The sequence below is a fragment of the Taudactylus pleione genome, unplaced genomic scaffold (genome assembly GCF_031769625.1).
Source record: "Taudactylus pleione unplaced genomic scaffold, aTauple2 ptg000095l, whole genome shotgun sequence".
NCBI classification, from domain to species: domain Eukaryota; kingdom Metazoa; phylum Chordata; class Amphibia; order Anura; family Myobatrachidae; genus Taudactylus; species Taudactylus pleione.
The window spans coordinates 18,330,895-18,357,640 of NW_028284497.1; the positions used below are offsets into that span (position 1 = coordinate 18,330,895).

The 26,746-nt window shown below is 40.0% G+C and overlaps 2 protein-coding genes across 2 annotated transcripts in view; both read left to right on the plus strand.

The window, feature by feature from the left end:
• The first annotated feature begins 1,427 nt into the window (after positions 1–1,427).
• Positions 1,428–25,531, plus strand: NFIL3 (nuclear factor, interleukin 3 regulated). Its single transcript, XM_088470042.1, has 2 exons — positions 1,428–1,515; positions 23,644–25,531. Exon 2 carries the CDS (start codon positions 23,832–23,834, stop codon positions 25,218–25,220), a length of 1,389 nt encoding a protein of 462 aa, XP_088326168.1. The 5' UTR covers positions 1,428–1,515; positions 23,644–23,831; the 3' UTR covers positions 25,221–25,531.
• The window catches only part of AUH (AU RNA binding methylglutaconyl-CoA hydratase), a 460,835-nt gene continuing 435,520 nt past the window's right edge, over positions 1,432–26,746 (plus strand). Inside the window, exon 1 of the mRNA XM_088470044.1 lies at positions 1,432–1,515. The gene's annotated coding sequence lies outside the window, so the exon portion shown is untranslated. The remainder of the gene's footprint in view (positions 1,516–26,746) is intronic.

Genomic DNA, 26,746 nt, shown 5'->3' on the forward strand with positions numbered 1-26,746 from the left:
ATGGAGCATCTGTGGGATGTGCTAGAAACACAAATCAGAGCCATAGAGGCCCCACCTCGCAACATATACACAACTTAAAGGATCTGCTGGTACCAGATACCACACAACACCTTCGTAGGTCTTGTATAATCCATACCTCGACGGGTCAGAGCTGATTTGGCGGCATGAGGCAGATGATTTTAATGTTATGGCTTATCGGTGTGTGTATATGTAAATGTATATATATAAGTAAATGTGTATGTGTGTGTATATATATATATATATACATAATATACGTGTACTTATCAGTATATACCTGCGTGGTTACGTCATGTACCTCAGTAAATAGCCTAAGCGAGTTTTAGACACGATTCAGAGTGGGAGACGGTGAAATTTATGGACAATGAAAGAAAGCTGAGATGGCGACGGTGGGGGATAGAGTGTTATTTATTATATGACGCTGTTACTAGATGTCTTTATATAGCAGCTGAGGGCAGGTACTGGCCGTTTCCTGGAACACTGTGATCAGACCATGTAATGCTGCGGCGTACTGACTAATACACACACAATGGGCACTGATACAGCGTGTCAGGCTGCAGAGCACTCACGTTACCCGTCGGTCACACAGCCCTCTAGTAGTAATGTGCATATTTTTAGCAAAACAACCTATTACACCACTCAGAAGATTTTGCTAACATGTTCCCTGACCGCTTTATCTTCCCCCAGAAATCCTCATAGCTGGCTGTGTGAATTCATGTTTTCCACGCGTGTTGTTTTACACTCACATCCCACACTACTATATTCTCATTCATTTGTTACCGCTAGTAAACAAATGGCAGACATCAGTGTATCCAGCAGGGTACGTCGGAAACACACCCGCGCCCGGCCGGCGGGTGCTGCCTAGTCACTCAGTAATGGCAGGACGCCGGTGTCAGTGCCACCCTCGCTGTGACTCTGTAACTAATCACTCAGATAGCTGGGAAGCACACAAGGGGTTAACCTGCTGCCGCTGTATTCCTGTCGGCCAGTTACGTATGTTCCCCCGCCCGCCCGTTCTCCCCCCGGCGCTGGTTATGCAATGACCAGGACAAAGCTGCTGCTGCTGCTGCTGCTGCTGTTACACGCTCTACAGTAACACAGTGTTCGCAAGCAGAGCTCTTCATTCTCCCTCCACGCTCCGCCCCCTGTCTCCAGTACCGCTCTCTCATTGGCCGCCGGCTCAAAACGCCGGCGAGTTGATTGGCCGCGGGAAGCTCCTGTTTGAGTCAGAGCAAGCCTGGAAGTGCACAGAGAGTAACACTGAGGAGTATTGACCTACTAACATAGATCCCCACACACACAGCGGCGACGGCGGGCTGGAGCGGGACAGTAGTGGCTCTGACATACTGTATAGGAGGCGCTGCTCACCACCAGAGCGACCTCATCCTTCTCCACTGGGTCTTATCGCTGCATCCCACATCATCACCTTCAGCACTTACACTTTGGGTAGTGGAATGTCCTCAGGGATACCTTCTGGCTTAATGCTGACCCACTAAGGTAATCATGATTTCATAGCTCGTCTGGCATGTGCTGTGTATATTTCGCAACACAATGTATGTAATGTGTGTATGATCGTTACACAATGGCTGGGATGCATGTATACTCAAAAAGGGACTTAAACTCCCTTTCCTACATTCTATTGTTGCGAGATGTGTCTGAGTGGGAATGATGTGACAATGAATGACGAGGCGGCTATCTGATCCGGCACTCAGCCGAGACCTGTGTGTAACAAGCACCCACCACTCATATCGCAGTCATTAGTTGCTATTAAGGATGTATGTGGCTGTAAACTTAATAAGCAAACTGTGATTGATCACACGTGTATCTATCTATCTATCTATCTATCTATCTATCTATCTATCTATCTGTCTGTCTGTCTGTCTGTCTGTCTGTCTGTCTGTCTGTCTGTCCATGGGTATAGCTATGTATACACACACCTATGGGGCAATAGTCACAGAATGCGTGAGATTTGTTGAATCATTTGTCCTTTTGTTGTCTGGGAGCAGGGGGATGGTATGTATGACTTGTTCTTTCGTACATTACATAACCCATGCGGCGATGTGTACAGCACTGTGGGGCTGCGGGGCTCCGGGCTGTTGTTGTACAGTACATATTGATTGTCTCCTTTGGTGCAGGGGATCTATCAGTTCATTAAATCCATAACCGCCCAGCAGGGTGTAATAAGCCACCGCACCATGTATAAATATAGAGTTCAGAATCAGATTGCATTTACTATGCCATTGTCTTATATTGTCTACCACTGTAATGACTCGTGTGTCCTTATTTAACTTGTCACAATTGTTTACCTTAAGTCTATAGTTAATAATATGTAAGTAATAGAGTCTTGTGTGTACAGTGTAGTCATCATTGTGATTGTATACATATATGTGCATGCTAATTGTATAGAAATATGGTTATGAAATGTAGAAGACAGACTCTCCTATCTAGTGATCGATCTATCATCTATCTATCTATCTATCTATCTATCTATCTATCTATCTATCTATCTATCTATCTAATATCTGTCTGCCTCATATATGTCTCTCTCATATCTATCTATCTATCTATCTATCTATCTATCTATCTATCTATCTATCTATCTATCTATCTATCTATCTATCTATCACTATTCTGTGTGTCACCTGTCTGTCTCTGTCACCTGTGTACTGGGTGTCAGTGTTGGTCCCTCTCTCCTAGGACGGGCTGGGTGTCACTGGCAGATCGCAGGCACGAGTTCCTGGAAATGCTGTATATTATTATGTAACCTCAGCATTAGCTGGCAGCCCGGCTGTGTGTGTGAGAGGGGAGCTGATTATGCGATTCTATAAGCTGGCTACAATAGAGAGCAGGACAGTCTCAGCGCAGAATGAAAGAGAGGGGAATAATCTCATCCATGTGGGTATTTCAGCATTTCTAGATAATACTGTGAGCGGAGAGCAGACAATGACGGGGTGAGATCATGTTCCTGAAGGACTGCCATGCTGTGTAAAAATAAAATGGATCTATATTTGGCTCAATGTTCCATCCGAGTAGTATTGGCGTGTGCGCTGCCTCAGCCACTGACAGTGTAATCAGACTGGCTGTTATACAATATTATATAATGTGTGTAATAAACCTGGCAAGTCGTATGCTCGGGGAGGCTGCTAGTTCTGCTCTATTGTTCTACATACGTGATTCCTCTTATTACTGTCATAGTGCTACATTTCCATAAGTCCCTCCTGTAATGATCCATCTCCATGGGCTGGGTATACGTCTGACTCTGTGAATGAGATATATCAGGTTGTTGTTGTTCAGAGACTAGTATGTGCATTCGCCTGGCAGGCTGTGTGTGACCCGCATGTAACATTAGCGTCAGAGACAGTGGACAGTGATATATACAGTGATTTATGCATGACAATGAGCCCGATGTGGCGGGCGGGCAGCGTGTTGTGATTGAGGGCAGAGCACATGAATGGGAGGCGGGCGGGCGCTGCATTCCTTTGTTCTCCTGCAGGGTATCCACAGCCGAGTCCCCACTATGGTCTGTCTGAGGGCAGCTGCTGCTGGGGCGGAGGGGAGACTAGTTGTTACATAGCTTTGAACATGTGCATATTGGGAGAAAACCATAAGGCTGACCCGATTGGGGTATGACACTGATCCTCTCCAGGTTATGCTTTATGTGCTCTGCACACAAGATAAGGGATACGATCTATATTGATGCATAATACAATAACTACTTCATGAATAAGCATTTTCAGTATAGCTATAGCCTGTTTCAGGCTGTGTGTTTTTGGTGTAGGTAACCTAACATAGGGCTTTCCAGAGGGGCAACAGCTGGGGGCTGGGGGGTGTCATAGGTTGTCTGAGCCTAGTTAAATGTGCATTTTTGTCACTTCAGTTCTCCTGATTGTTATATTAGGTGGACAATTTTCACTAGATTATTTGTTCGTGTGTTGATACTTTGTATTTTCTTTTCTTTTTTATTATTGCAGGTTTTTATATTTAGTTTTCATATATTCAGTATTAGTACTATCACCCATGTTTGCTGACAATCTGCATGACAGACACATAAGTGTTGTGACATCACATAGAAGTCTATTCCCTGTACAAGTGACCTTTTATCAGTGTATAAGAAATGAGAGAGTGAACCCAGTGTTGACATTTCCTTCTAGTGTCATCACCAGTGACATAGTCAATAGCCATTATAAGGAGCCATTTTAGGTAAAATGACACACTTCATGATCACTATAAGCAATATGGCAAACATGAAACACTAATGTCATTAAAACACATCTAAAATCATTTGATATTTTGTTTCTTTTTTTAAAAAAAGAACATAAAAATGTCTCAAAATTGTGTTTAAAACATAAAAAACTCAGTTGTAATTGTGAGCACATTTTATTAATTTATATTATTATTTATTTCTTTATATTATATATACAAATGTTCCACTGTTGCAAGAAAATATGCAGTAGAAGTATCAAATGCATGGCAACAGTTTCTAGCTAATATGGAGAACATTCGGCCTATTTATTAACCTAATTTCCCCCAAATCATGCGTAAATGCTTTTCCACTTGATTTAAGTACCTACCTTTATTAATAAAGCCTGGACACAGGAGATATATGATATTTACCTGTTAGGCAAATTAATGCTGCAGCCTGCAGTCCCTATTGTTTCCAATGAGGTCTGCAGTCTGACCCAATTTACAAAGCTCCAAAAATGTTTGCTGGACATTTTTAGCTAACGCATATATAGATGGCGTTAGTTATTGTAGCCTATGGGCTAAACACTCCCTTAGGAATGTGTTTGGGAAACACTGGGCTAAAGTATCGCTGTGTAGAGGGATTTTCGGATCCCTCACCAGTGGCTGCAGGCATTTAGGAAGTGAAGGCTTATGCTGAAAGGCTTAATAATGGGCAAGGTGCTTAACTGGGACAGCCTCTTTACGGAAGCACTGTACCGTCAAGAAAGCATTGTTAAACAGATTACATAAATGAAAGTTAAACAATGTAATATGAATTATTATTTTTAAGGGAGTAACCAAGACAAGTAAAAAACAGGTCCTTCATGTGTTATATAATATTATGGCAGTGTGGATTCTGGAAGGCTAATATCGATATGTGATTTAATGATTGAGCATCACTCGTTTACTGTCCATTTCTTTGTAACATATAGATTGTACAAAGATTTGAAATGAAACAAAAGAAAGCATGTTTTTGTATACACTGACACAGATTACACTTATTGGTCTATGCAGCAATAATCGAAATACTGGCTGGAATATTTTCTGCCAATATCGTCACGATTATTATAATTTTTAACTTAGTATTCCTGCTATCCAGCAAAATAGTTCACAGGAACAGCATTTGCGTTAACAAACTGTCCCTGCAAAGTCCTCGCAGGCAGTCTTTTCGGTTGTCCAAAAAGACTGTTCTGAACTGTGCATGCCTCATCTTTGCGCAGCATATATAGTGTATATATTTATATGTACACTATATATATATATATATATATATATATATAGCCCTTCCGGTGCTTGTCTACCTTAGATTCATATTGCTCCCTCCCCCACACACTCCTCCGTCTGCCAGGTGGAGTTTCCACAGAGGAGCATGTGAGGGAGGGAGCAATATGAATTTAAGGTAGACAAGTGCCGAGAAGGGCTATATATATAGAGTACATATTAGCATATACACTATATATATGACTTGCTCTCTACAGTGCTATGTTGTAGGAGTCGGGTATTAATAGAGAAGATAATTGTGTTACTACATTCCTGAATTGCTGGGATACATAAATCATGCGGAAACGTTAGTTTCCATGTGATTTAAGTAAAATTTTGCTTGCTGAATAGACCCCTTATGCCAGTACACACTAGACGATATCTCGTCCGATCCGGCCGGCAGATCATCTAGTGTGTACTATCAATGTCACTGACGATGCTCGCTCCCGCGCATCATCAGCGATATCGCCCATCGGACCTGCATTCAAGCCCGACGGGCAACATCGTTAGCGAGGGCCATGCTGCCTAATGCAGCATGGCAGTCGCTGGCGGCATCGATGCCGATACCCAGCTGGGTTTCGGCGATGTCGGTACCGTCTAGTGTGTACCGGGCACAAGTTTTTGTTTAAATTTTCGTATAATTTCTCACACAGCTAATAATTATACACCCTAAAATAGGGATCTTTTTGTGAAAACCCTACAAATAATATTTTTCGTCCTGCAGGGATACCTGTACATCAAATTATTATTATTATTATTATTTTGTACCGTTTTACTATAAATGATTATGCAAAACAGATAACAGTTGGATTTAGTACCTCATGGCACACACTGTACTTTGTCTATAGTCCCCAAGCTATTATGTTGTTGTGTAATAATTGTTACATAACACTGTGATACATCACATATCTGTGCTGGAAACAAGTCCAACTAGTTGGTCCCAGGATTCAGCCCTCCCATATGCTGTTGTTGGAGAAAATATTGCTTCTCAGGACCTATGCCTTATTCATCACTCATTTTTATGGCATGTTATTATCACTAAATATTTTTTTACTTTCTAAAATAATCTTGAGTCACTTGCTCATTAGGGTTAGTAATGATTTAATAAAGTTGCAGTAATTGCATAATCATTTTAATGTTTCATTCAAGTTTTGAATTCTACTTAGTAGAAACCCAGCCTACAGTATATTTGTTTTTTCAGGTTAATTGGTTATTTTAATGAACAAAGAAATTTTAGCAATATAAATCTAGCAGCTTTTCCCGTAATTTGGTCAAGGTCTGTCCTGGCGAGGAGAAAACTTGCCTCTTCAGCAGACTTTTGCAAAGATGGCATCGCCCAACTGTTGCCCAATGCGCATGCACCTTCAGCAAATGCATGGAATGGGTACTGAAGAAGGCCGACTGTGCATATGCCTGGAGTGCGCGGAGCCAAGGACAAATTGCACTACTGGGCCCCGGACACCTGACATGGAATGGTTGTATTTCAATCAGATCGGGCACATTGATGGCTTCCGATGTTTATCCCTAAATTGCATTGTGGGAGAGACTGCAGGAGAAATCAGGAAGAGAATGGACTCTCCCTGCTTTTTTTCCGGTATTAGTGATCATAATGCAATTTTCATGTGGCGTTGTGTTTTTTTGCAATAGTTTTGCATTGTGACCCAAATGTAACTTCTTTAAATTGTGGAAATGCCCGGACCCCATTGGTAACTATGGGGCTGGCACGTCTGAAGAGCGTAATGCGAAACAGCCAAGATCTTACAGTTTCTCTTTTTAAATAGCAAGAAGGAAAGTAGGAGAAAAAGTCTACAGGGTCTATTCAGCAATGATTTTTTTTACATCAAAAATGCGGAAAACATAATTTCCGCATTTTTCATGTAAATCCCCTATTCAGCATGGGATAATGGAGAAGATAACGCAATTATCTTCTCCATTAATTCCCATCTGGCAGAGTACCGCACTGTAGGGATCAGCCATTGATCTCTACAGTGCTTTAACGCTTTTTGCTATTCAGCAAATAAAAAAAGCGTTAAATTACTCGAAAAATCCTTACGTTATATAACTCCATCTCAGAATGGCGTTTTATGAAGAAATTACATTAAATTCCCCGAAAACTGCAGGGACAGAGGGAAATTTTCCTTAAGTTCCTGCAGCATCGTGTAACACTGCCCAGTCTCCGTCCCTGGTTTGCAGTGACCGCGGACAGGTAAGACACTCTAGAGCCTGTTAAACCTGCCGAAATTGATTGACATGTGTATAAAGACTTTATAGTTGCCTGTATACATGTATATTTTTGTGCAATTATATTTAACATTTATATATAAATGTTAAATATAAAAGCACATAAATATACATGTATACAGGCAAATATAAAGCCTGTACACACGTCAATCACTTTGGACAGGCTTGAGATGCACTTACCCCTCCGTGGTCATCTCAAAGCCGGGATGGAGACTGTTCCCGAGCACATGACTGAGCATGCGCAGTAGCAGTAACAGAAGGTATTGTTTTCGGAAACCAAAAACAATGCCTTCTGTAACATCGCACGGACAGCGTGTTACCGCAACCGCTGTCCCTGCATAAAAAATTGCTGAATAGCTTCCATAAATATTTGTAATTGATAAAAAATCATGGCGATGTTGCACGATAATATTCTGGGCAACATCACCACTATTGCTGAATAGACCCCTATATACTTTTTTAAATAGAGCCCTTATGTTTTATACCCAAGCAATATATCCTGTACGTTACAGTTACTGCCCTAGTGCAAACAGATCTGGCAATCCAATTAGGTGCGAAGGGTGCGATATGCCGTTGCATCTCTCCTCCTTCGCCACCCGACCAGAGTCTAGATTTGCATAAATTTGATCGGAGCCCTATGGCACTGCGAGCAATATTAGGTGAATCCGGGCTGCCGTAAAGTGCGGCCACTGCCACGATGACTCGCACATGCGAGATCATCGCACCTAATAGGATTGACCCCTTAGTGCTGTTCCCCAACAGTGATAAGTCTTATGGTGCAGTAAAAACTCTATTAGTTTCGTGCAGTTTTACACAATTTTACTATTATCACCTGTTACATAGGTTAGCAACACCCTTTGTTGACATAGCCAGATAAAAAGCGCAACCATTCGTGTAAACAAATAATACTATTACTAATTATTTTTCTTATATACTTCTTACCTCACTATCTAACCCATCTGCGTCACCCCTACTTGTCTGCCCCTCCCCTTTAGAACGCTCTCACGAGCAGGGCCCTCTTCCCTCACGTGCTTCTCCTTGTCTTACTTATACTATCATTTACTGCTAACTCCCCACAACGGCACCTAACACTTGGTTGCTGACACCCTGGTGCTTATTTAAGTGTTATGCAGCAATGTTTATAAACCATGTATTTATCCTGCATTGTTTGTACTGTTAATAACTGTTTTTCTTGTGTGCTCATTTATGTACTTTGTAAGGGGCTTGTGGAACCTTGTGGTGCCATATAAATAAAGGATAATAATAACGATAATAATAAAGAACAAAAAATAACACACATAGCAACCAAGGTTATGTAAACACATATACATTTGAAATAGAGATGAGCGGTTCGGTCTTGACTCGGTTCTTTTCACCAAATTAGTGCAAGTTGGGATTTATTTTTTGGCTATCCAAACCGTGAGAGCCAGATAGCCATGATGATGCCATTTTTGCGATCCGAACATAACCGAGTAAAACCGAACTGCTCATCTCTAATATTAAATGTGATTTCCATTGAGAAAAAGAAAGAATGTGAATGAATAAATATTCCCTGTCCTTACACAGGCAACAGAAGCATAAAATGCCAGCATAGGGATATGAAGGATAGCCTGCATACATGACCAGACTGTTGTAAAATGAACTGTCAAGCCTTTCATTTGTATGCTATATACAATGTTAGGCAGCTAATACATTAATGTGGTCTGCAGGATAACTCTAGTCTACTTTGGAGTGCTCTGTAAATAGTATTGACATAGCAGGCTGTGTAGCTTGCTTGCAAGCATCCATTTTCCATTCCAGTCTGTTGGTTACTGCTCAGGATCACCCTGTGCTAATCAGTTTTGAAATATGATCTTGGAGACAGGATAACACTGTTTGTTTGCACAGAGGAGGGAAGGCAGGCCTGGAGGAGGGAGAGATGCTTTACCAGTCACGTATTCCCAATGTTTGTGTGTAGTCGTTCATTAACATCGCAATCACAGGGAGCGAGGAAAACTCTTTGTCTTTCTCACTATTGCATAAGAAAACAATTTATTAACAATTTTAGCTCCAGAGAGACTGGAAAAACACAGTAAGGATATGAGACACTTCAACATTCAAAAATATATGGTGTTTTGAATAAAAATGTATCTCTCACTTAAATAATATTTTATAAAAGTATGCAAACATTTATGATATAATTGAATTGTGTAAATGAACAATTCCGTTATATATGACATTGTTGCGATATGCAGATGCGCACATTACCGTATACTCGTAACCCAACATCAACTATTTTCCTGCACACCTCTATGGGGTGCAAGGCATTATCACTGATGTTGTTGATCGCAATGTGCTGTTCCAGAACACACATCGATGCCACTATGCAGAATTGAATTGCTCATGAAAAATCACCACCCAACATCTTCCATATTTGAATAGGCCCTTTAAAATTGTATCTATAAATAGGTAACAAAAAGTTTGACATCTGTTGCCCAAGAGTATAGTAGTTGAAGGGTAAAATTCATCTCAGCGATGTCTGCGAATTGCTGTTAATGCTGGCACAACGCGACCTCCAATTTTCCCACACACCCCATAGTGGCACAAAAGAAAATTAGATGTTGGGCTACCATCATTCTCAGCGAAGTACAAAGTATGGCAAAACATCCCCAGAAGTTGAAATCCCACCAAAGTTTTATAGGTTTTTTTTTTTCTCAGCCACATTCGTTTGGTTAAACCCTGATCCAGTTGAGATTGGGAATAGTAATCATGACCCAGTAATGAAATGTGCTCATCAAATACAACAGAATTGGCCTATAGTAACGTCCACAAAAGCATATTGCATTGATATTGCAGCATGCTATGTATAGAATGTCAGTCTTGTAACTAGTCTCAGATGACTTATGGAGTACACTGTTAGCTGATATACTTAAAGGTTACATCCAAGTGTCAGAACTGGTTGTGCTTGGTTAAGGCTTTTTATTAATTTTCTATTAACTAATCTTATTATGAGTATGGTTACAGGAGTACACCCACTCCTTGCCTGTCGTTGTTCAAACATTACTTTGCACACTTGTAGGGAATCCTGGCCAAAGTTCTCAAGGGCTGGGGTTAATTATATTTGCTCATTGAAGATATTGCACACAATATTACATAATAGGGACCGATTACTAATAAGGGTCAAATATCACAAACTGCCATTGTGAAAACAACACCTTGTTTATATATCTTGCAATGAAATATACAAGTATGGGGTTTCTGTTGTGACCAGCTCTATCTAATCCTTTATGTGTAGAGTTCATGCAGATTCAGTACATTACCTATAGCATCACTAAAAATATAATCCCACTTTTATAGTAATACTAGGTAAAGTACCCGGCATTGCCCGGGTTTAAATCTTTAAGTTAAGTTTTATTATGTGATGTCGTCCAAATCCATCCAGTGGAAGGCCTCCCTGCGTCAAAGTTCTACTCGGCGCACTATGGCGTGTGATCCAACCGGGACCCCAACCAGTCCATTAGGCATCCCAGACCAATTGCCACCCTTCTGTTAAGCTTTCATCCAAATCCATCCAGTGGAAGGCCCAGAACAGCTTCCCCAGGTCAAAGTTCTGCTCAGCATCCCCGGGTCAAAGCTCTGCCTAGCTTACACCAATAGGAGGTCCGACCCCCTAGTATGTCTTCTGGGATCCAGTGTTACCACTCTGTGAAGCTTTTGTCTAAATCCATCCAGTGGAAGTCTCAAAAAAGGCACCCCGGGTCAAAGTTCTGCCCAGCGTACACCAACGGGAGGTCCGACCGGGAGCCCAACCGCCCTAAAACCTGGCCAGGATCCAACTGGACCACCACACATTGGTTTCATACCAATCGGTGCAGAGATTTCCGAATGCATAACCGGACAGACACACAAAAAGACAAATTAATTTTTTCTATAAGATTGGGCATCCCCGTACAAACAGCAAGTCTAACACTGATGTTCTGTTCCACTGTATTTACCATCAGCACAATGCAAACTGTATGGTGCCACAAGGCACACACAGCACCTTACAAAGTACATAAACAGAAATTGTACAAAACATTGACACTGTTCACATCTCAGCCTGAAATTTGTATCATTATATTGTGGCTTCCTATTGGTATTTATATGTTCATGTAATTAGATGCAGGAGTAAACTGTGCTATTGCGTGTGTAGTGCTTTCCTGAAACGTGAATACACTTACAGTACATTTTTATTTTTCATATAGATGATCATCATACTTAACTACACCCTGTTGTAGAAATCCTGCTTTTGAGATCTGTGCCAGAGAAACCAGAGTTTCATAGACGTGACCCAGTTTATTATAAATATTATTATATTCATAGCTCAGTACAGTAATATACACCACGACAGAACATTATGTTTATGCATTCAGTACTGGTACACATAATAAAGTATTGCATGTTCCAGTGTGGTATTGCACACTCATAGTTGCCAGCATTTGAAGTGTATTTCCAGTCACCCATTTTTGGATATATGCAGGTAAACACATCACTCACTGGGCCGAATTCAATTCAGTGCGATGTCGAATAGCCGCAGGCGGGAGCTCCCGCAGCTATTCAATTCAACGCGCTGTTAGCATTGGCGGGAATGGGTTAAGTCTGAGAATGTCAGTTCTCGCGACTTAACCTGGATGTTAAGGCGCGGTAACCGGCATTCTCTGACTAAAGTGCCGGGTGCATGGCTGTTAGCCCCACGGTAAGCCGGCAAACAGCTGCACGCAGATGCTTGGATTTGCAAAGCCACAGGTGGTCATCTCAATAAATTCCTTGGTGTCTGCAACATTTGCATATTTTCGCACAGCTGCTGCGTACACAGATGCAGCAGGAGCAACATTAGCGTTTAGCTCTTAATCAGGCCCATAGTTTGCTAAACCATCCAAAGTGGCCAGTGCAAATGATCATAATACATAGTGCTTTAAAGTCTGCAAAATAAGAACATACAGGCAGATAATTACATGCAGGAAAAGAATAGGGGCACAGTACTACTAACTGGTATTGAAAACAGGTACATTAGCAGGGAGAAAGATTGTAGAAATGTGGAAGTTCTTGTAATGAAGTTAACACGGTACTGTACAGCCCACATGTCCCATATCATGTATGATAGGACACAAACCACACTGTCACATACAGTGCTACACGCCAAGTGTCAGCTGCTCCTTCACACCTGTCCGCTTTTAATATACAATTTACTTGCATTAATAAACAAAAGAAATGCTCATTACAAATAAGAAAGAAAGTGTGAACAAGTCCTTAGTGATAACGTACGTCACTTGCTGTTACTGCTTGTGGGTTCATCAACATGAGACTCATCAATAATTAATTGAACAGGCATATTTAATGTTCCTCTGTGTTAAACTTATACAGTAGTATAGGGTACTATTTTCCATGCAAATTAGCGCTTATGACCTCATTAGATGGAGTGATATGAATTAAGCTCAATAAAGGGCACTAAAGCTCCAGGGATAATCTCAAGAGATGTAGTGTGCAGTGAAAGTCCATGCAGTAATGGGCCTGGCAGACCTCCCTAATCGTGCAAGATTTGAATTTCAGCTGTTGCCACATTTTCAGATTACACTAATTCAGGGAAATGATCACTCTATACTACCTAATAACATTACCTTTCTCACCAGTGCTGGAAATAGTAATTCTTTATACAGATATTGTTGCTGTTTTTTTGCTTGTTTGTTTTTAGAAAATTGTCTGTATTCAGAATATCACATGATTAGAATACACCAATATCTATGTATGTCATGTACCTGATAAAATACTGTGGGGCTGATTTTGAGATGGGCACAAAGCAGAAAAAAAGCAAGTACTGGTGCTCATACCTCAGCAATCAATTGGGGCAATTCTGCGTTTTGAAGATGATTTGTAGTAAAAAAAATTGGCAATGTATGGGGTTTACCAATGGTGGATTCTGACCAGTTAATCGGAATTGGTGATTCAGGTTGTCCTACGTTTTGGATTTTCGCTGACCTTAGATTGCCAAAGTATGGTAGCGAATATATTATTATTATTATTTTCCTTTATTTATATGATGCCACAAATGGTCCACAGCTCTTTGCAGAGTATGTAAACAGAGACAGTATGAACAGAAACATAAAAAAGTGACTTACATTACAAAACATTGCAGAACATGGACAAGGTTTATAAACATTTCTGCAACAACAGTCATAGTACCCAAATAAGCAGCAAGGCGGCCAAACCATGCCGGTTTTGCCCGGCCGGCAAAAAACCAGGCAGAAGCCGGACGTTTTTTTCAGGCACTCAGTGCCTTTCACATGCAGCGGCTTTCAGCCATTTTTAATGTTGTATTTTTTCTGGGCATGCGCAGTAGCAGGAAACTGAGAAGAGACTGCCGGCGAGTGTGGAAGCAAACATTGTTTCCTATACACCACTGGCTTGAAGGGACAGCACAGGCACGGCACGGCAGCCGTCCTTCTCAGTGGATATTCCCGGCTGTAACACGGTGACCGTGCCGTGCCTGGGCCGTCTGAAAGGAGCCACTCGCTTCCATGATTAATTAAGCTTGTTTTTTTTGCTGGCCGGCCAAAAACCGGCAAGTGTGAAATAGCCCATAGGAGCTGATGGCGGTTTAAGTGAGGAAAAGCACATGAGGGAAGAGGGCCCTTCTCATAAGTGCTTACAATCTAAATAGTTTATTTTGTGATTACTGCTGTATGGGCCCCATTAGTTTCACTTGGAAAAAAAATATGCTGCAATACAAGGGGTGCAAATACATTTATTTATTCAACTACTGGCTGCTTTTGCATGTATCCCACAAATGTGGGACAGCTTTTTTTTACAGTGAAATTTACATTTCAATTTGGACACACCCCTCCGAAATCTAATGACATTGCTGGCAACGGGACTGCGGCATGCGGCAAGTACATACACACTTGCCGATTCCGGGTCCGACGGGTGAAGGGACGTGTTATGCTTCATTCTGCAGCATGGCATCGCTAGCGACCCCCGGGAGCGCGCATATCATGGGTAGACACTAGACGATGTACCCGATATGTCGTTCCGATCCGCGGGATTGGATGACATATCATCTAGTGTGTACCCAGCATAAATCTCTCACAGTTTAATTGCAGTGCAACATGGTTTTACCAAGTTATTTGCTTTTTTTTTTTTTTGCTCCCACCTCAGAATCACCCCTGTATGTGTCACAGTGCATAGTACAGAAAGAAAAAAATCTATGATGTGTGACATTATGTATGGTCATTTTATATTTATAAACCATTTTTCAGTCCTGCTTCCTCAGTGCTTTAACCATAAATGTAAAAGTAGGCCTTGTTTGTTGTAAGAGTTAATTGTATGGGTTACTGTTACTATGCTTATAAAATGGGGAAAATAGCAGTTTTCGGTTGGTAAATCTGCAAAGCATTTAGGATATCCAAATATATTTTACAAGGAAGTTACAATGCACTAGTTATACACCATAAAACCCATCTGAGAAGTTTGAGGTTTTATGTACTCAGTGACTTTCATGCAATAACACTCCGGCTTATAGAAATTACTTCAAATGTCATCATTGTCTCATTTAAGTAACACTTAGCACTTTAAGTCTTAACTATATAACTTTATGTACAGTTACACAATTAGGTTGGAAGAACTTGAATATTTTCAGATGTAACAGTCTTCCAGTTAAGTTGGCCAAAATCCAAAATTTGATCACAAATTAATAGTTTCTGCATTTAAGAAAAATGAGTTTATTGCACATAAAGGGGATATGAAGGGAATATGAAATGAAAAGTATGGGGCCTTTGCTTAGATGAGGAGGATGCTGCCTCTCTGCCGTTCCAGGTCGCATAGAATGTTGTGTAACAAATTAATGTTTCTTTATTAAGTTGAGTGGTATTATTAATGTTAACTACAATAGTAATAACACAATTAAAAAATAATAATAATGTAACTTTCACTGAAAGTATTTGTTAAAGTGGATTATTTCAAATAAAAAAGTACATTTATCCGTTCGTCCAACTATAAAATATGAATACTGTCTTTTAAAACATTTCCGCCCTTACATCAGTTGCACTCCATTTTCATATTAACTGCTAAAATACATACATTCATACCACTGATAACTGCATATACACCTAAATACCACTGACAATAGGGACTACAAACATACATACCACTGACAATAGCATATACTCATAAATACCACTGACAATAGGGACTAAAATACATACATACCACTGACAATAGCATATACACATAAATACCACTAATAATAGCATATACACCTAAATACTACTGACAATAGGGACTACAATACATACATACATACCACTGGCAATAGCATATACACATAAATACCACTGACAGTAGGGACTAAAATACATACATACATACATACCACTGGCAATAGCATATACACATAAATACCACTGACAATAGCATATACACTTAAATACCACTGACAATAGGGACTAAAATACATACATACCACTGACAATAGGGACTAAAATACATACATACCACTGACAATAGCATATACACTTAAATACCACTGACAATAGGGACTAAAATACATACATACCACTGACAATAGGGACTAAAATACATACATACCACTGACAACAGCATATACACATAAATACCACTGACAATAGGGACTAAAATACATACATACCACTGACAATAGCATATACACATAAATACATACATACCACTGACAATAGGGACTAAAATACATACATACCACTGACAATAGCATATACACATAAATACCACTGACAATAGGGACTAAAATACATACATACCACTGACAATAGCATATACACATAAATACCACTGACAATAGCATATACACCTAAATACTACTGACAATAGGGACTACAATACATACATACCACTGGCAATAGCATATACAAATAAATACCACTGACAATAGCATATACACCTAAATACTACTGACAATAGGGACTAAATTACATACATACCACTGACAATAAATAAGATGGAAGAGACACAGGGAGTAAATCCTTATAAAGTGTACAGTACATTTTTAGCATTATGGGTAGTTTCAAATCTAGAAATGTTAATTTATGTTGGTGAATTCACTTACATAAACAATTACCACACAAATGGGGAGATGTACTAAGCCTTAGAGAGTGATACAATGGAGGGAGATAAAGTACCAACCAATCAGCTCCTAACTGTCATTTTTCAAACACAACATGTAAAGTGACAGTTAGGAGCTGTTGGTACTTTATCTTTCTCCACTTTATCTCACTCCAAGGCTTAGTACATTTCTCCCAAAGGCACAAAAGCATTATTTCTTGTCCAGATATCATGAATTTAGCTATAAGTGAGCAGTATAGTGAGGTCACAAGTGGTGTAAAACGAGTGATTGTGCATGTGAAGAACTAGCCCTCTTTCCATGTTACAGACATGGTTGTACCAGTGTCTTGGAAAAGCATAGCTTGAAAATGAAAGACTGATAATAAATCTTTGTTGTACTCACAGACGGACATGCTTGTCTTTGGTACATGACTATAAAGTGAGCCACAATTGCTAAATGAATTCAGTCCACACGACCTGTAACAACATTTAGAAATAAAAGAACTCTGTCCTTTTGGTCCTTGGATATAGGACTGCTTCAAAATAGCATTTCATTGTTAAATGCTGTCCAAAGGAGAATTTTTCAAATCCAGCTTAGGTTTGCAGTAAAAAATCTGAGCGGCCCCAGTTTCTGTATGTGTATGCATATTACTTTATGTGCTTGGTAATTTAGAGCCTTTGTGATAAAACATAATGAAAGTACTGTTGAAAGAATTGCTATTATACTGTTTGAACTGCTCTTACTGTCATTACCACAAACTAAATAAGAGCGTAAGCAGCACTGACTCATATGAAAAAGGATTAAGATCTGTTTTATGAGGAATCAGTGCAGTAAATGATAAGTATTTATTTACATGTTAAATCCAGGTAGGGGTTTTCTTAGCACAAGAATAAGAATTTTATTGCTGGATTATTGTGGATTTTATTTGGTAATAAATACTAGAGAGAATATCAGTGAACCAGATATGACGGAAGGATTAACATATGTGATCACAGGCTCCAAGCTGTATATAAAGAGGAAAGAGTCTTACATATGAAATTCAAAAGATGTTATAGCTTCTCCTCTATTCTTATAACTATCATCATCGTAACTGTGCTGGGTTTCCACAAACTAGAACAATGTATTTACTTAAAAAAAAGTAGTTTTGTTAATATTTCTATGCGGTTTATTATGCTATTGTCTGTGAATAGCTTTTAGTCACTGATAAAATGTTATCCGTTCAGATGGTCGACAGTATCCATGTCGACATTCTAATGTCGACCAGATGACTGTCAACATGATAACCGTCGACAAATCATACCACACCCCTTTCTAGACCACTAAACATTTGTTTTAGTCTACAAATTAAGGACAATAAAAATTCAAATATTGTTTTGAAATATTTTTAACATCATTGAACTTTGCTATCTACCTCTACACAATCTTATTACACGTCTCGTCATGACACGTGCACAATAATTGCACTCCATAAGAATTGTAGTGTGACCTAAATGAGGAGGTTTTATTTGAAAGTTCATTGTCCTTCATTTCTAGATTAAAACAAACAAAAGTTTAATTGTCTAGAAAATGGGTACATAAAGTCCTCAGGATACAGTCATGTCATTAAATTAGGTCACAATTGCTTCCATGACTGGAAACACATGTGACACACAGTGAGGCAGTTGTTGGGATGTGCTGAAAATACAAATGAGGCACCATGCCACATTCTAAACCCATTAGTCAGTGGGCATGTAGTGGTATCTATGAGCGCTGAGATGGTGGCACCTGACATGGAGTCAGTGGTTATTTGCAGCCATAGTGTTACCAGGCCGTTACAGTCAAGTAGTTTTAAAAAACAATCTAATATGTTAATGTGTTCATATACCTTTGAATAGAATATATCTAATAACCCTCAGGGGGGTTATTTATCAGTCCACGTTTTGTAAAAATTAGCTGAGTAATGCCTTTAAAAAAATTGCTGCTTTAAATCTCACAATAAAAACACTAGTTTCAGAAACAAACCTATTATTGCCTAAATGACTACTTTTTCTTATGTATTTGTGATGCTTTGAACTCATAGGGATTCATTTGTGTTGATATCTCTTCCAAAATGGAGGGTATATTGGCCCAGATAGAACTTTCTTTAGTACTATAGACAAGAAATCTTTTTTTCATCTGTCACAATATGTTTCCATACTATCGGAGTAACTAGACCTGACAGTACCCGATAATCCTACTACATCTAAATCCCCTAAACAATAGTGCAGGCTGTCATTTATCCACTTGGCAACAGATAAAACATGAATGATACATTTTAACACTACACTTTTAATAATGGTATGTTTAGAATGACTTCCTAGACAACAAAATGATTAGGTATCCAATACCCCGTATAATATACTGTATGGATCAGCTGATCACTAGCCTATGGCTTGTAGTTTGCTAGTATTGTTTTCCATTTCAATTATAGCACCAGTCATTTATAAAACGTCTCATATGTACTGAATGCTTTTTTAAACCCACTTGCAGATTTGTATATACCAGCACCTTAATGTTTTTCTTGTAAAGCCTGTCTTCAAGTGTTTTTATTTCAAAGAGAAAGATAAAATTAGATTAATGAGCCATTGTAAGTGAGTGAAAATCTAACCTTGCTGGCTGCCATTGTGTACCTTGGCAGCATTCTCAGTGAGTTTAGCTGGCTAGATGTATTTATGTGAACAGTTGTTCTTTTACTATTTTTGATTCACTGAAAACCTAACAAGCCATGGTGAGTAATCACAAAAACAGAAGCATCATTTTTCTGCCAAGCGTAGAGACACAGTCAGCAAGTCATCCATTTCACGGAGCGGCTAATCATTTGCTGTATGAATTGCCTGTGGATGGAAATCACGTGATTAGTGTTTGGTATTTTTTAATTAGCAGCGAATCAGCTAGTTATCAGACATGAATCACCTGTTTTAAGCACTTCGCAGTTTGCTCAATTGATTAACCTAAACAAAAACATATTGTTTTTTCCCTTTATGATGGGCCAAGCAAGCTGTGGATCTCCAGCCAATTCTGAATTATCATTACCACTATACTGATAATGAGTGCACACTGGGAATCGTAATTCAGTCAGCAGGAATTGTTTCTTTATTATTAATGTAGGCTGTTGTTTCAGTCTATGTGGGGAATTCAATTCCACATGAGTTTGGGAGTGCAAAATTGTGACTTAAATATCGCACACATCGCAACTCCCGCCCCTCTCGCAAATTCAATTGTAAATGACCATTCCCGGGATGTGAAGCAATATTGGGCCTGATTCAGAGCCGTTCGCTATTTGCGGTCATTCGTTCAAAAACAAGGGGTGGCTATTCAAATGATCCGTTCGCAAATTGCAGTCTGTTCACACCTCTAAGTCTGAACGAGCGAGCAAAACATACGCTCGTTTATTTGTTAAAAACGCCCCCTGGCCGCTCGCACCATACGTCATGTCCGCTATTTATTAGATTAATCGAGTACATCGACCAGCGTATGAACTGCTCGCTATTCTTGTGGTTGGTTTTTGCTACCACAATCTTGCGAGCAGTTCTGGCTATAAAATAACCCAGTGACGTGGTCAATGACGCTGCTGTATTAATTATGCACACCCATAAAACGCCCGTTTTGACCTTTAAGCACGCCTGCGTTCTGATCTCCACTCCCCGTTTTCAAGCACCTTCCCCTGTTACCACCCACATACGCCTCATTCTGTCACTCAAAATAGCAGGCATTCGCTATATTGCGAGCACATGAATTTCGGCCGCACTGACTGGTTCGCGCATGCGTATAACGATCCGTACGCATGCGCAGATGTGCGAACATCGCTCGGAACGAGCGTACTGCCGCTAGCGAGTGGCTCTGAATGAGGGCCATTGTGCGTTAATTACAATGTGCGATCGGGGAGAAGTCGATGAAAAAGTGTGAAAATCACCCAGACCCCCAAAGGTGCCCAATAACTTGGCAGAACTGTATTAGAAAGGCAGTTAGTGGCCTTAAGCAAAGTATTTGATTTTAATACAAGGTGTCAAATGGTTGGTTTTTACATCTTTTGGTAATAGTGAAAAATTGGTAGGCAGCAAGAAATTTTGAGCAAATTAAAGTCTGTACAGTATTTTGGGGTACAGGAAATTGGATTTAATGTCCTTTTTCAGTGTTTTAAGACAAGTTTACAAAATGTTGGAAAAAAACTTTTTAAGTCACACACCTGCATGTTCAAATGCACATTCCCATAAATGCAGCACCCCACATACTGTACCTGTTCCACAACATTTACCCCATTTATGAGCATTTTAGAAAAAGTCACCTGAAAACTGTCATGTCAGTATTGGCCATAGTGTGCTATTTAGATGCCTACACCTGGCTGGTTATTAATTGTCAGGGGGGTACTAGAGGTTCTGCACTGTGTCTGGACATTTTTAACTTTAAAGAAAGATTTTTCTCACCTTTTCCCATGGTCAGGGGGGTGCAAGGGAATGATTTTGTTGTGAAACTTGTTTGTAAATTTGGAATTGATTTGCAAGATTGTGCAAAGATTGCTTTTACCCTCATAATCACACTGCTGACCTAAATTCCCAGCACCTTACGCTGAATAGAATTCCCCTCAATGTTATTTGTGTGTGAACTTACATACTGCCATTTTTTGTCTAAGTCTGAAATAGAGGAGCAGTTTGGTGTGTTTTAGTTGTATAGAATTCATGAAAGTGCTAACTCTATACTAAAGCTGGCCACACACAACTAGTTGGCTGATTGGAACGTAAATCTGGTAATGTATGGGAGAAAATGACAATCGACTGTTTGCTCCAAAACACCGGAAAATGGTCGAAAACTCTTGTTTAGATAAGTTGATTAAAAAACACATTTAATCAACTTGTCTGAAGACCAGTTTTTGTCCTTTTTTTGGTGTTTGGGAGCAAGTGGCCAATTGTCATTTGCTCCCATACATACCAGATTTTCGTGTCAACTAGTTGGCTGGTTGGAAAGACAATATATAGGTGTGTGGCCAGCTTTTGTCATGCCTAATGCCAGGCATACATTGCCAGATAAAATGATTGTCAGACCGTCAGACATTTTACCTGGCAGCCTGTCAGCCTGCTGATATCACAGGCATACACTGTGAGATGTCTCACGGTGTATTGGCCCCAATATCTGCGCTTCGCCCCCCGGGGGAGGAGACATTTCCCTGTTCCTTCCATGGGAAGAAACAGGGGAATTGTCTGTCTGACGGCCGCGCCTGGACTTATGCTGCCCGATGCGGCCGACATTTTACCTCATAGATATCGCATGGGACGGGTATGCTGGACGATCCGGCATGCCCGACCAATCAATATTTAACCCTCGGTCGGCCACACACACACTACAATTATCGGGGCGACCCACAGATATCAGGTGGATCGGCCTGATAATTGTAGAGTGTGTGTCCAGCATAATTAGATAACATTGTAAATGGATTTAAGTTCCAGTAAAGTTAGATGTTTTAACTAGATAACTATACAGACTACACATTACTAAAATTTTACATATCTGTAACAAGGTAAATCTTTGATTACAGCAAGTCTTAAAGGCCCCATACACGGTGCGATATGCCCCTTGCGATGTGATGGCCGACATATTGGGCGGTCCCCACACACGGAGTGATCTGGTGGCCGACTTCCCGATATGCCGGCCCCACTCCACCACCCGCATAGCTCTACATGGGATCGTTTCCCCAGATCGATTGAACATGCAGAAAGATATGGAGGAGCAATGGACAACCCCACCAGAACGCGCAGCGCACGATATCATGCCCACACACGGAAAGATATAGCATTATCGTTCAAAACTGTTGGATCAGACGCTATATGGCTCCGTGTGTGGGAGCCTTTACTATAAAGTGTACACTGCAGAATAGTAGCTCCCATTTGAGTTCTTTCTACAAAATCTGACAATCTCAAATTGGTTAATTGAGAGGATCATTGTCTTAATCCGTATGTTCAAATACAAGCACTATTACAATCTCTGAACTGTCCACATGTGCCATCAACTCACACTTCTGACTCCCAACCGCTCCGTCCATTTATAGCCATGACACTGATGACTGGACTGTGACACATCGGAAGTACATGAGCTTAAAGTAACAAAGTTAGAAAATCTGCAAAACATTTTTTATTTTTAAACATCCTTTATTTCTTGCATAGACACCAAGATCACTTTACACTTTTAGTTTATTGTTGTTATTACATGCAAAAAAGAGTGATACGAACGTTATGTTAGAAGTGACAGCTGCTATCTCAAATGTGTTAAAATATGAGGTATAAATTTAGATGTTGGTTTTTTTGGTTTGCAAAATATATGGTCTTGTCAGTCATAGGGACTTTTTCCTCTCCACTCAGGTTCACTATTTCCACTTCTCTTTAAATATCAAGCACCAATTAATCATTTATCTCAGACTTTGTTCCTTGTGTTCTCTAAATCCTCAGGCAAGAGTCATGCAATGACCCCACTCAACATTGCATGCAGAAGCTCTTGTTAAAACAAATCTGTTTTAATAACAAAATATTGCTGCACTTCATTAGTGTTTTAAATGAACCACAAACATGACTTTACAATTTGGCCAGTAAAATTGCAGAAGTATTTGTGATTGTGGTCACACTACCAAACCAACATTTCTTTAACTAAGTTGAATCATAACTTCTTCCTTACAAGTGGGACTTTTAGCACAGGCCATAGACAGACATTATAAGGCCCTGACATGTAGTATCGATCATTAATGCAGCAGTTGATTTTTTTTTACCATATTTACGTTTTCAAATCTTTTTGTTCCTCTTTTGCAGGTGACAAGGGATATACAGGACACAATCTGAGGATGGTCACACACTCACTTCCCCAAGGTCTAGCAAGAAGTATTTACAGCAGATGGAATTTCATATAACTAATGTATTAATGTTGACACAGTTTAAAGGACAGCGTAAAGTAGTTCTCCTCAGCAACTGTGAACTGTTTCTAAATCCAGTTGGTGCTAATGCAGCTGAGGAAAATGCCTACCATTAAAAAAGAGCAGGAATGTGCTGATACAAGGAACGGCATGGAGAACATACATGTGCTTAATTCCAATATGCCCGACATGTCTGAATCAATGGACTCTAGCAATGATATGTTGTACAATGAAGGGGGGGTCGGGAAAAACAAGTCCTCGTCATGTCGCAGGAAAAGGGAATTTATTCCTGATGAAAAGAAAGATGCTATGTACTGGGAGAAACGCAGGAAAAACAATGAGGCTGCAAAGAGGTCGCGAGAAAAGCGCAGGTTAAACGACATGGTTCTGGAAAATAAACTGATTGCACTGGGAGAGGAAAACGCAAACCTGAAAACAGAGCTGCTGTCCTTAAAACTTAAATTTGGTTTGATAAGTTCTACATCGTACGCTCAAGAAATACAAAAGGTCACTACCGCTACCGCTATGTATTTTCAGGAATACGGAGCTGCCAGTTCCAATGTAAGGTCTTACTCAGAAGACCATGAACATCCTCTGATAAGCAGTAGCTGTATTTCAGTAATCAAGCACTCCCCACAGAGCTCCATTTCAGATGTATCTGAGGTATCATCTGGAGAACATGTCCAACCAAACCCCATCCAAAACAACTGCAGAATTACTGAGAGTAAGTTTCAAAGGATAAAGCAGGAACCTATGGAAATAGAGAACTTTTCTCGGGAACCTAGAGAGGAAAATCCCTCCTACACAACATCGATCTATCGGAACTATATCGGCAGTACATTTCCTGCATACTCACATTCTCCCCCTCTGCTGCAGATTAACAGTTCCTCCAGCAACTCTCCGAGAACATCAGAGGCCGATGAGGGAGTGGTGGGAAAGACTTCTGACCTGGAGGATGAGCAGCAGGTTCCCAAAGGTCCTATCCACTCCCCTGTTGAGCTGAAAAATGGTCATACGACAGTCATTAAAGTCCCAGAGGTGAATTCCTCCGCACTGCCCCACAAACTGCGAATAAAGACAAAAGCTATGCAGGTCAAAGTGGAAACACTGGAAAATGTATTTGATGCCACACAAAAACTGCCATTGCCAATTGACATGTCCTCAAAAAGGCACTTTTCTCCTGAACAACATAGTAGTGAAACCCTGGTACATTCATCTTTGTCACCTTTGTCAGTTCAAGTGACTAATATCACAGACTGGCCTATAAAATCAGGACAGTGGCACCATAAAGAACTTGATAGACTCCCAAATATTTGCAAAACTGCTGGAATTGTTGGAATGACAGACAATGTATACAAAGCTCCTGAGCCAGAGAGCTTATATTTAAAGCAAGGTATAGCAAATTTATCTGCTGAGGTTGCCTCTCTAAAAAGACTTATAGTTACCCAAGATATCTGTACTTCAGATTCCAGCTAAATTACTACTGAAATGAAACCAGATGCTTAATGTAAAGAGTGTTGTTTGCAGTAAATTGATATGTTTTGTAAAATGCTCATTTTCACTGGACTTGTGACGTCATTTGACTGTTCTGTTCATGTAATGATGTCTACTAAATATTGTCTCTTTTGTGCACAATTATTCTGAAAACTAGATTGTGTTATGATCACTCTGCCTTGTGTACAGTTACGTAGCAATTGCAAGGTTGTACATATTTTAAACTTTATTTTTGCTGGTCTGTTATAAACTGTGCAAGTTACCAGTTATAATAAAGTATTGGTGACAAATAAGGGACCTTGGTCTATTTCAAGTGCAACAGACAGGGTATGTGTGTTTACAAATGTACCAGTGTGAATAATATCCTCAATTTATAAATGGCATTTATGTAGTTTTGTGTCATGTATACAGTATGTGACACGTAAGTGAATATTTAATGGTGTTAAAGTTAAGTATTACTAGCTGATGGCTTGGTCATAAAAGGCAGAATTGTTTTATAGTATATTGTATCCTTTGATACATTTTCTGAGTAGGTTGGCTCAATATAGTGAATGGTAACAGTTTGAATGATCATATTTTGGAAGGAATCCTGACAAATTATCAGCTTTACATGTTCCTGTTCACAATCTCAGGTCAACAGTATTAACCATATAGGTGAAACAAATATTGCTAATAATGGTAGATAATGAAAGTAAATGAAATAGCACAGAAACATGTACCAATGGCTCATCAGTTTTGGAGTGTAATAAATAGAAATCTCCTTTACAGCTAAATCTGACTTCTAGATTTGTTTTATTGGCTCTCTAATTCTAAAATTCTGAATAATGTAAGCATTGCTCTTGACTTTGTGCTTCCTTATGAGTCCAGGTTCCACTTAAGCTGGGTACACACTGACAGATATATTGGGCGATCAATTGATCGGCCAATATATCTGCTAGCCGTCGGCCAGTGTGTACCCGCAATATGTCGGTGAACGTTGGCGTTCACTGACATATCGCATTGGCTGTGCTGCACAGCCGATGGACAGATATGTCTGCAGACCGCCTGTACACACACAGCTGCAGCCGTGGGGAGGGGGGCGGGACACGCCCACCGGGACACGCCTCCTGGCCGCCGGGACCTGCAGGCAGACACAGATGATGGCCACCAGTGTGTATGAACGACCATCATCTGCAGATATATCTGTATAGTATGTACCCACCACTGCCTGGTACAGGTTGGCAATGTTATAGTGTATAATTATTAAAGTGCATGTCAATAGCACACTTTTGTTATCATTATCATAACATTTGAATGTCCCAATTGTAAAGCAGGTGAGCATAGACCCTGCATTCTATCAATATACTCACAGCAATAGAGTATTTCACATATTGAAATTGCAATGTTCTGTCGTGCAAGCAACACATTTGTGTTTAAGTGTAATGTTGCCCATACACGGTGTGATAGGCACACTGTGCTGCGACGGCCAATATGACGGCTGACATCGGGTGGTCCCCACACACGGAGCG